The sequence below is a fragment of the Heteronotia binoei genome, chromosome 13 (assembly GCF_032191835.1).
Source record: "Heteronotia binoei isolate CCM8104 ecotype False Entrance Well chromosome 13, APGP_CSIRO_Hbin_v1, whole genome shotgun sequence".
Taxonomy (NCBI): Eukaryota; Metazoa; Chordata; class Lepidosauria; order Squamata; family Gekkonidae; genus Heteronotia; species Heteronotia binoei.
The window spans coordinates 11,782,471-11,794,277 of NC_083235.1; the positions used below are offsets into that span (position 1 = coordinate 11,782,471).

Genomic DNA, 11,807 nt, shown 5'->3' on the forward strand with positions numbered 1-11,807 from the left:
AAGGAAAGGAAAGGTCCCCTGTGCAAGCACCAGTCGTTTCCGACTCTAGGGTGATGTTGCTTTCACAACGTTTTTACGGCAGACCTTTTTACGGGGTGGTTTGCCATTGCCTTCCCCAGTCATCTACACTTTCCCCCCAGCAAGTTGGGGACTCATTTTACTGACCTCAGAAGGATGGAAGGCTGAGTCAACCTCGAACCGGCTACCTGAACCAGCTTCCGCTGGAATCGAACTCAGGTCATGAGCAGAGGGCTCCGACTGCAATACTGCAGCTTTACCGCTCTGTGCCACAGGGAGTCCCCAGATATTTCTTGAATTGGACCTGGCAACTCTGGTGCCCTCTATGGCAGCCATTTTATGGCTGCCCTTACCACGCTTGGTCAGAATTTCAAAGGCGCCCGCTGACTCAGAAATATTGGGGATTCTCTGCTTTATAAACTTCAACCCAAAACTGGATAGAAAGGTCCATATGCCACACAGAGGGGGTGTTTCAAAATGGCTGGTGTTGTTAATGGATGATGAAGCCATTTCCTGTTAGGGTTGCCAATCCCCAGGTGGAAACAGAGGATATCCAAAAAAGATATGTCAAAAACAGCAGAGTTCGGATAGCACAAACATACACCGTATGTTCAGTTGCTCATTGCATTCAATTGCTTATTCCATACACACTATATATACTACGGGGTGGTTTGCCATTGCCTTCCCCGGTCATTACACTTTACCCCCAGCAAGCTGGGTACTCATTTTACCGACCTCGGAAGGATGGAAGGCTGAGTCAACCTCGAACCAGCTACCTGAACCAGCTTCCGCTGGAATCGAACTCAGGTCGTGAGCAGAAGGTGGTGGCGACTACAAGCATAGCCAGCTTTAAGAGGGGATTGGATAAAAATATGGAGCAGAGGTCCATCAGTGGCTATTAGCCACAGTATATATATATGTGTGCGTGTGTGTGTGTGTACACACACATATATTGGCCACTGTGTGACACAGTGTTGGACTGGATGGGCCATTGGCCTGATCCAACATGGCTTCTCTTATGTGACACAGAGTTTCGGACTGGATGGGCCATTGGCCTGATCCAACATGCTTCTCTTATGTTCTTACGTGACACAGAGTGTTGGACTGGATGGGCCACTGGCCTGATCCAACATGGCTTCTCTTATGTTCTTATGTGACACAGAGTGTCGGACTGGATGGGCCATTGGCCTGATCCAACATGGCTTCTCTTATGTTCTTATGTGACACAGAGTGTTGGACTGGATGGGCCACTGGCCTGATCCAACATGGCTTCTCTTATGTTCTTATGTGACACAGAGTGTCAGACTGGATGGGCCATTGGCCTGATCCAATATGCTTCTCTTATGTTCTTACGTGACACAGAGTGTTGGACTGGATGGGTCATTGGCCTGATCCAACATGCTTCTCTGATGTTCTTAAGTGACACAGAGTGTTGGACTGGATGGGCCATTGGCCTGATCCAACATGGCTTCTCTTATGTTCTTACAAACATATTCTTAAAGTCCCAGTCCACAAAAGACCACTATATTCCAAAGTCTGCTTTGAGATGCAATCTTCAGTTTCTTGTAAGAAGTGTTGGAGAAGAAAAAAAGTAGAAGAGACCGGTTTCGGCCCCGCCTTTCGCAGTCCTTCACAACGCAAATTAATGCGTGCACCTTCTCCTAATACAAAATAGAAAACAACACAACGCAATATTCCAAGAAAATATAAACAGCAATATCAAAAGACAAAATCAGACCATAGGTGAAGGATCTTCAAGGAATTGAAGATTTGCTTCTCAAAGCAGACTTTGGAATATAGTGGACTTTTGTGGACTGGGACTTTAAGAATATGTTTGTATATATTATGTGTATGGAATAAGCAATTGAATACAATGAGCAACTGAATGTGCTACCCGAACTCTGCTGTTTTTGACATCCCCAGGTGCGGGCAGGGGATCCTCCGGTTTGGAGACCCTCCCCGCACTTCAGGGTCATCAGAAAGTGGGAAGGGGGGGAGGGAAATGTTTGCTGGACGCTCCATTCTTCCCTATGGAGAATGATTCCCACAGGGTAGAATGAAGACTTGATCCATGGGTATCTGGGGCTCTGGAGGGGCTGTATTTTGAGATAGCGGCACCAAATTTGCAGCATAGTATCCAGTGCCTCTCTTCAAAACACCCTCCAAGTTTCAAAAAGATTGGACCAGGGGGTCCAATTCTGTGAGCCCCCAAAGAAGGTGCCCCTATCTTTCATTATTTCCAATGGAGGGAAGGCATTGAAAAGGCGGGGTCCCTTGAAATGTGATTGCCAGAACTCCCTTTGGACTTCAATTGTGCTTGTCACAACCTTGCTCCCGGCTCCACCCCCAAAGTCCCCAGATATTTCTTGAATTGGACTTGGCAACTCTTATTTGCTGTGGAGCTGGTTCACAACACCTTTGGAGTGGTTTTCTCTGAGGCTGACAAGGATGTCTGAGAAGGCAAGCCTTAGTGCCGACAGAGAGAACAATCGTTCAGGCCTTCTCCACACAAACCCCTCAGAAGTTCTGACAACAACCATCGAGACAAGACTCCATGCGACAGGTGTGCGATGTGTAAGCAGCCCTGTGAGCAAGCTAACATGATCCTCACCCTCTGAGAATAACTTCTTGTTTTCTCATCGCCTGATTTTGGTGCGTGACGGAATCGGTGTTTGGGTGTCCGTCCCAGCTCCTGCCAACTTTTGTGGCTTGGGCCGGGTGTGGAAATAGAGCAACGGCAGTCCCTCTCAGGGAGTTAGCAGCAGCAGAAAAATCTCCTAGTTATTTAGGCAAGTGAGTAACCCAATCTCAGACATTTTGCTGTGGCCCAGATCATATGCCCTGAAGCGGTTCTGTGCCTGTCTGACTAACTTTCTAATGATTTCATCCATTTAACAGAGATGGTGAGCAATGCTGTGGAATCTTGTGAGCAGAAATTCTACTTTGTGAGCTGCTGGCATTAAAGTTGTGAGGGAGTGATTTGGCTGCTGCATAAATTAGTTTGCTCTGGGGTTGTCCTTCCTGAGCCGAGACAAAAATTCTGTGAGCCAAAGGCTAAAAAAACCCGTGAGCTAGCTCACATGAAGTCAGCTTAGAGGGAACACTGGTTGTGAGGGAAATGCAGAGGAATCTCCCCACCTGACATTTCCCAAGTTCAGGGTTCAAATTCTGACATTGTTTGAGCAGAAAAAGAATGGATATAGGAGAGAAGTTTTTTTCACTCGGTAGGAGTGACAATCCCCTCAAGTTCATAAAGCCCTCTGACAAATTCTGCCACCTTCTTTCCTTGGCAGGCCTTTGAGCTGGCAACCGGCGATTATCTCTTTGAACCACACTCGGGCGAGGATTATACCAGGGACGAAGGTAGGCATTTCTGCCCGGATCATACATTGCAGGGGGTAATGGAATTGAGGGATGAGTTTATTGAAGATTTGGCCTTCATATTCTTATGAAAAAAAGACTGAAGGGCAGTTTTGGAAGGAAAGGAAAAGGCGTACTGAGGGAAACCAGAATTGTTCAGTTTTTTCTGGAATACCATTACAGGAATGGCTGAAGGGATATTTGTGTTGGGGCCCTGCTGAGAGGGCAGTCCCCAATCCTGTTTGGGCCACTGAATGCTTGAGAATTGGCAGGAAACTCTCAGCTGACATACAACTGAAAGCGAGGTTGGAGGACCCAAAAGCTGGAGACCAAGCCCTAGGAAGAAAGGCTGAGGGACTTGGGAATGTTCTGTCTGGAGAAGAGGAGGTGGGGGGGGGCAGGATTGCTGTCTTGAAGGATCTGAAGGGCTGTCACTTAGAGGAAGGTAGGGAGCTGTTCCTGTTGGCGGCAGAGGAGAGGACTCAAAATAATGGGTTTAAGTAAAGGGCAGGGAAGGTACCGGCTGGATATTAGGAAAAACCTTTTTTTCCTGGGTCTGCCAAGCCCCCCATCCAGGCGGGGGTTCTCACACCCGGGAGGTTCCCAACCTGCTTTCCCACACTGGGCCAGCGGGGGGGACCTCCCCTGATGTAGCTGGCGCCGGACGTGTCGGTGATGTTGCGCACCGGACGCTCTATGTGTTTCCGGGAAAACTCTGTGGTTTTCCTGGACGCTCTAGCAATTTGGGAGGGAAAACTCTATGGTATAACAGGTACCATAGAGTTTTTCCCTCCCAAAATGCTAGAGTGTCCAGGAACACCATAGAGTTTTCCCAGAAGCGCCTAGAGTAACTGGCACGCGACGTTGCCGGCGCAATGCCATCACTCACCAGAGGCTGGGGTGATGATGTCACTCATCATTGGGGCGATGACGTCACTCGCTGGAGGTTCAGGGGGGACTTGGCAACCCTATTTTTATTGTAAGGGTAGTTCAGTGGTGGAATCACCTACCAAGGGAGGTGATGAGCTTCCCCGCGCTGGCAGTCTTGAAGCTGTGACTGGACAGACATTGGTCAGGGATGCTCTAGGCTGATCCTGCATTGAGCAGGGGGTTGGACTAGATGGTCTGGATGGCCCCTTCCAACTGTGCCGTGAGACAGAGGCCTAGTGGGCCTAGGGAGCTTGTGAGGCCTGTGTCGCAGTAGGGAGAGACCGCCTACAATCTCCAGAATGCTCGGCGCTGGTTTCAGCCAATCAGCGTCCAAGTAGGCTCTGCGGAGGTATGGTTTGAAAGCTCTCTCAGGAGACAAACGCTGTTCTTTCCTCCTGAGAGGTCAAGCAGGCAGGACGGCTGCTGTTTAGGAGGAAGGCCCTCACTCTGAGGGAGAGAGTGGGCAGGCCGAGGCCTGGGGTCTAACAGATGAGGGACAGTTCAGTCTAGTCACGTTAGGGACTTTATGTTAATTTTCCTTCACCCACGTTACTATACAGTTTTAAAACACCTTATCTGTTCACTTGCCCTTAATTGATTTTCCTGTTTAAAATAAACCCTTTTGTTATTCTTTGTTACCCTGCCTGGTCTACACGCCTACAGAGCCAGCTCGTGGGAGTAGGCAAACTAGGCAAATGCCTATGGCACCAGCTCCTAGCAGGGGCGGGCGCCCCATCCCTGAGCCTCGGGGAAGGCTGCAGAGGGAAACTGACCCTCAACCCCTTCAAGCCAAGAAAAAAACAGGGCTTTTCCTCTCCAGCACCTGCCAAACTCGGCCAACGCTGCGGAGGGAAACTGACCGGGGTTTTTTCTTGGCTTTAAGGGGTCGGGAGAGTGCCCGCAACCTCTTAAAGCCAAAAAAATGGGGCTTCCCCTCCCCAGCACCTGCGAGCTCTGCGGAGGGGATGTGCTGAGAGCCTGGTATGATGACGTCACATCTTGGTGACATCATTATGCTGGGTGCTTTGTGCGCATGCGAGAAATCTACTGGGGGGGGCGCATGTTGGGGTTCTGCCTCAGCTGACAGAACCCCACACGCCAGGCCTGCATGCCTATTTTCTTGGCCAAAACAAGGGAATTTGAAAGGCTATGGAGGGGACTCTGGGGCCTTCCCAAAGGACCCTAATTCCAGAGTGGTGGCAGCCCCAGCTGGGTTGTGACACTGTGATTCTGTGCTGCCTGTGAACAACTGTCCTATGTAGCCCCAAGACACCCTTTTTGGTGAGCCAGTGTCATGACTGGTTCTGTCACACAAGAGGGAGGCCTTCTGTTGTTCCCTCAGGGGATCTGACACTGTCTTCTCTCCCTCCCTCTTTCCAGATCACATTGCCCACATTGTCGAGCTGTTGGGCGATATCCCTCCGCACTTTGCTCTTTCAGGACGCTATTCCCGCGAGTATTTCAACCGGCGGGGTAAGTCAAGGGCATGCAGCCCCCATCAAGAAGTTTTGTGAAATCTGGGGAAGGGTGTGCATGCGTGCGAATGAACACCACTCCCTACGGAAGGCTGGAAGAACTAGGTGGTAGGGAACCCTGAAGAGGGAAAGAGCTGGCCACTGGGAGATCCTGGGGAGCAAGCCAAGATTTCTTGAAGGAAACATCTGGAAACAGTAGAACAGGGGTGTCCAACATGTGGCCCAAGGGCCAGATTAAGCCTCCAGAGGGCTCCTATCAGGCCCATGAGCAGCTCACTGTCATCTGATTCCTTCTCCCTATATCTTGCTTCCTTCTGCATCACAGCTTGCTTTGCCAGGCTTGCTCAATCGCACAGGAGCTACAGAGCAAACCCTCTATTTTCTCCATTGGCTGACATGAAGCAACTTATTTACAAATGCTAACAATGCCCAGCCATTTCATGTTTTCTCTTGGGTCTTAAGCTCAAAGCATTGACCATGAGATTTCTGTAATCAAAAACAGGTTTGCTACTTACATACACACACATGCCTGAGCAACATGCTCAAGATTGCTACAGCAGATTTCACACTCAGCTTACCCCGCTTTTACATTCCTCTTCTCCGTGCAGCGTCCTTCGGATTTCCCACTATCTGCTCTGGAGGTGCCGCAAACATCGTGGTTTTCGCGGGGCAAACGGAAACTGATTTTTAGCAGTTTCCGTTTGCCACGCGAAAACCGCGATGTTTGCTGCAGCTCCGGAGCAGATAGTGGGAAATCCGAAGGATGCTGCGCGGAGAAGAGGAACGTGACAGCAGGGTAAGTTGACTGCGAAATCGGTCACCGTCTCCAGATTTTGACGCAGTAATTCAGAGAAAGGGGGTGTCAGTTATCAGAGACCGTTACATAAACAAAATATTGCAAAAGCGCTCATCTTTTCAGCATGTTTTATTTTACGTTTTTTAAAAAATCTTCAATTGGGTTTGTCTGTGTCCTTTATGAAGTTTATATCTCCGCTATTCTGGCATTACATTTTATGGCACACATGGCCTGGCCCGACAAGGTCTCTTTTACATCAGATCTGGCCCTCATAACAAATGTGTTCGGCACCCCTGCACTAGAAAGTCAATGGAAGTAAATTTCCTCCTCAGTGGAAATAAGTTTCCTGACAGCCACAGCAAGTTGCAGCAACTGAAGAAGAAGACTGTGTAGATTATCCTGGACTGACTGACTGACTGACTGACTGATTTATTTATCGCACAGGAGCTACAGAGCAAACCCTCTATTTCCTCCATTGGCTGACACGAAGCAACGTATATACAAGTGCTAACAATGCCCAGCCATTTCATGTTTTCTCTTGGGTCTTAGGCTCAAAGCATTAACCATGAGATTTCTGTAATCAAACACAGGTTTGCAACTTACATACACACACATGCCTGAGCAACATGCTCAAGATGGCTGCAGCACAGACCCTGACCAATTTCACACTCAGCTTACCCCGCTTTCACATTCCTCTTTTCCGTGCAGCGTCCTTCGGATTTCCCACTGTCTGTTCTGTCCTATTCCGTCCTTTCCCATAACGGGTTCAGGGCGGATCACAACATGAACTGAACAACAATAAAAACCTACCATTTAAATCTAAAAACAATACATTAAAATTAGCATATCAAACAACAGAACAATAGAACAGATAAGGTGCATCGTCAGGCGGGAAGGGCACATTTCACAGGAGTTACAGCAGTTTTCAGCCCAAAACAAAATGATGGTGGTAATAAATAGGACAGCACCGTCGTCTGTAAAGCACGACGTCCCAACAAGGGAGGCCAACTGATGGAATAGTTGCTGGAGTAGGACATAGAAGGCAGGGCCACAAGAGCCAAGCCCTGGCTCATTCCTTCTGCCCTCCCTCTCATGATCTGCCTAAAATGGTCAAACACGATTCCTAGCAGCCGGGCGGTTACTGGCGAGTCAGAAAGTTATGCAATGTCAGAGCAGTCGTGCAAACATGTTTGGTTTGGATAATGCACGGGTGGCCAGATTTGCTTAACGTAAAAACCACATAGAAGAAATGTTTGAGAGCCACAGGACATATCAGATGTTTGAGAGAAGAAAGGAAGGGAAAGGAAGGAAGGAAGGAAGGAAGGAAGGAAGGAAGGAAGGAAGGAAGGAAGGAAGGAAGGAAGGAAGAAAGGAAGGAAGGAAGGAAGGAAAATAGATGGGAGTGGGATGGAGGAAGAGATGTAAAGAAAGCAACTTTAACTTTAAATGCATTCTCCAAGCCACCCTCTGAGAGGCAGTTTGGTGTAGGGGTTAAGTGTGCGGACTCTTATCTGGGAGAACCGGATTTGATTCCCCACTCCTCCACTTGCAGCTGCTGGAATGGCCTTGGGTCAGCCATAGCTCTGGCAGAGGTTGTCCTTGAAAGGGCAGCTGCTGTGAGAGTCCTCGCAGCCCCACCCACCTCACAGGGTGTCTGTTGTGGGGGAGGAAGGTAGAGGAGATTGTGAGCCGCTCTGAGACTCTTCGGAGTGGAGGGCGGGATATAAATCCAATATCTTCATCTACCTTACAAGGTGTCTGTTGTGGGGGAGGAAGGTAGAGGAGATTGTGAGCCGCTCTGAGACTCTTCGGAGTGGAGGGCGGGATATAAATCCAATATCTTCATCTACCTTACAAGGTGTCTGTTGTGGGGGAGGAAGGTAAAGGAGATTGTGAGCCGCTCTGAGACTCTTCGGAGTGGAGGGCGGGATATAAATCCAATATCTTCATCTACCTCACAGGGTGTCTGTTGTGGGGGAGGAAGGTAGAGGAGATTGTGAGCCACTCTGAGACTCTTCGGAGTTGAGGGCGGGATATAAATCCAATATCTTCATCTACCTCACAGGGTGACTGTTGTGGGGGAGGAAGGTAAAGGAGATTGTGAGCCACTCTGAGACTCTTCGGAGTGGAGGGCGGGATATAAATCCAATATCTTCATCTACCTCACAGGGTGTCTTTGTGGGGGAGGAAGGTAGAGGAGATTGTGAGCCACTCTGAGACTCTTCGGAGTGGAGGGCGGGATATAAATCCAATATCTTCATCATCATCTTCATCTGGCCTGGCTTGGAGAAGTGATTTTTAAAGAGAGAGATGCCTTCTCCAAGCCGGCCGACGGGGCTTCAAGAGCCACACAATATTTGTGAGGTACAGTTTGGCAACCCCTGGGATAATGCATACAGGTTGAAACCTGTAGTTTTCCTGGGTGCAGAATTGTGATTTCTTCCAAAGATGTCCCGTGCACACGGCCTTGGGTCAGGCCCCCTCCAACTCTGCCATTTCCCTCTTTTCTCTCTGTCCCCAGGAGAGCTCCGCCACATTAAGAACCTGAAGCACTGGGGCCTGTACGAGGTGCTCGTTGAGAAATACGAGTGGCCCTTGGAGCAGGCGGCCCAGTTCACGGACTTCCTCTTGCCCATGATGGAATACATCCCCGAAGAGCGGGCCACGGCTTCCCAATGCCTGCAGCACCCGTGGCTGAACTCCTAGGGCCCAGCGTGATCCCGATTAGATGGATGGACCGCCGAAGCGAGGGGGACTATCCGGCGCGGACTTCCCTGCTCCAGGGCGTGGCCCCCTTACAGGGGTAGTGGAGGAAAGTCCCCACTTCTTCTCCCCTAAGTGGAGGGCATTCCAGATTGGAGTCGAGAGAGGGGACGCGGATAGAACCCCAGCTCTCCCGCTACGGCCGGGAGAGTTTGATTTCCCCCATTCTCTTCCAACAGGTTGCTTTCTTGGAGTGATCCGTAGGCACGTTCTCTCCATGCACCGTTGAAGGGTGTTCTTTGACTTTTCCAATTAGCCTTCAGCTTCTTTGCAACTCCGCCCTCCCCCCTTTAAGGATTAAGTCTCCCTGCCTTTCTAACTCAAGCGGGCAAAAGAACAGATGTGTCCCGTTATGGGGGGGACGCTTCCCAATACCCAAGCGTGTGAATGTGTTAACGAGGCTGAATGTGTTAGCGAGGTTGGGGTGATAAACTCAGAGGGGGTGTCCGAATGTGCAAACGAGAGACCGGGAGTTGCGGTGTAAGCGTCTAAACTTGAGCACCGGGCCTTTGTGGAGAAGCACCACAAAATGTGTGTCTCTCTCTGTGCTTCCACACCGAGGGAACACGCGTCCTTCCTGGGTTGCAGAAATCGTGTGCCAAGCAAATGAACGTAGGCGAAGCTTGTTGTGGAAGTGCAGTGTTGGGAAAAGTCGGGAGGTTCGAGGGGAGAGCTCTGCCCACCGAGAAAGCGGCTGTTTTCAGAAGGGAAGCGGAAAGGAAGGATTTTCATTGCAAGTAGGCCGGTAACAGGTACCCGATGTTCCTGTGCTCGCAAAATATTCAATCAAAGAATTCTGCCCAAATGCGGTTGCTGAATAAACCAGGGCAGATATCAGAGAAGGATCTTCCAACACCCCAGCTGTTTTGAAAATCCTGCTTCGTTTTGCTTGGGTGAACAAGTCCCAGGTTAATACTTCAGGCCCTTGAAGTTAATTGAGGGCTGAGTTTCCAGAATTTGCCCTAGGGCTGCCAGGCCCCCGGCCCGTGTGGCGGTTCTCCCACCCTCGAGGTTCCGTACCTGCTGGCCCACATTGGGCTGACGGGGGGGGGGAATTGACGTTGCCGGCGCGATGATGTCACCCACAAGTGACGTCACTGCAGCAGCGACATTGCACGCCGGCTGCTCTAGGCATTTCCAGGAAAACTCTATGGTTTCCCTGGACACTCTAGCAATTTGGAAAACTCTATGGTACCCATTGTACCATAGAGTTTTCCCTCCCAAAATGCTAGAGCAGGAGGCTGCAGGGGACTTGGCAATCCTAATTTGCCCAGAGCTGGGCTTTATCGGAACCTGACTTGTTCTAAAATGCAGATAGCCATAGAAAAGAGCAAGAGTCCAGAAACACCTTGAAGACTAAGACAATTTGTGGCAGGGGATAAGCTTTTGTGAGTCACTTCTGCAGTGAACAGTGACTCATGACAGCTCCTACCCTGCCACAAATTTGTTACTCTTCGGACGCTCACTCTTTTCCACTGCAAACAGACAGACTAACATGGTCCCCCATCTTAAAAACCAAGTGTTTAGCCTTGGTTGTTCAGGAAATATTGTTGCAAAAGGGACAACCGGTAAGGTAGGCCTTTCAAGAACAAGACTTTGACCCCTTGTAAAGTTGTCCCTTCAATTTCAGCCTTCTCTTTTGCTGGCTTCTTCCTCTGGTTTCCTTTTTCACTCCAGTCCTTGACCCTGGTTTTTGAGAGGGAGAGGAACACGATAGTACTGTTAAGTATTTTGCACAACTTTATTTCAGTCCCTCTGCTAGTTGGGAAAGCAGACATTGGAAGCTCGATTGCGCAGGTGTGTATGTGTGGGTGGATTGGAACAACCTTACTGGAACAAACCTATGTTTTATTCCCCCTCCCCGCTTTTTCCAGTGGTGGGTATTTGAATGCTGCTGGAACGTTTGCTGTCTGAAGGCTCTACCCTTCTGCTTCTGACACCTTAGAGAGCTCCAAAGCAGGGGGAATCGCTTGTCCAGAGAGCTTGGCTTAGATGAACGAAGCGGGCGTGTGAGTTGCGTGCTTTTGGTGGCCAGATGGGGAAGTTAAACTGTGACCCCCCCCCCCCCCCCTCAGTCCTGTTTCCCAGAAGAAAAGGAAAGATTTGCACCTTGAAGAAAAACACACGAATGTGGTACCTTTCTTGGTGTAACGAGCTAGTGTATCTAGGTTTAAACATAGCAGCATTCCAAGCTCCACCTCCTACTGGAAGAGCTAGAATTAGGGGTGTGCAAGAAAACAGACATCAGTGGTATTTCTTCTTGGACCCAAAAGAATCCCAGTATTTCTGAAAAATCCTGGATCCCAGTAGCGGTATGGTATTCAGAAATCTAGGGGTTTTTTTCTGGTCTAATAGGCCCGAGAGGAAAAATATTGATTAAAAAATTAAAAAGCCAGCTCAGCTATGGGGCTGGTTTGGTTTCTTCTGCACTGTGGTTTAAACCGCTCTGCAGCAGAAGCTGGCCC

General features: G+C 49.4%; 1 protein-coding gene across 1 annotated transcript in view; it reads left to right on the plus strand.

Moving 5' to 3' along the window:
* Positions 1-9,425, plus strand: part of SRPK3 (SRSF protein kinase 3) — a 45,161-nt gene extending 35,736 nt beyond the window's left edge. Inside the window, exons 14-16 of the mRNA XM_060253257.1 lie at positions 3,312-3,381; positions 5,689-5,781; positions 9,101-9,425. Coding sequence (XP_060109240.1) covers positions 3,312-3,381; positions 5,689-5,781; positions 9,101-9,285 — 348 coding nt within the window. The 3' untranslated portion in view covers positions 9,286-9,425. The remainder of the gene's footprint in view (positions 1-3,311; positions 3,382-5,688; positions 5,782-9,100) is intronic.
* Positions 9,426-11,807: the final 2,382 nt, after the last annotated feature.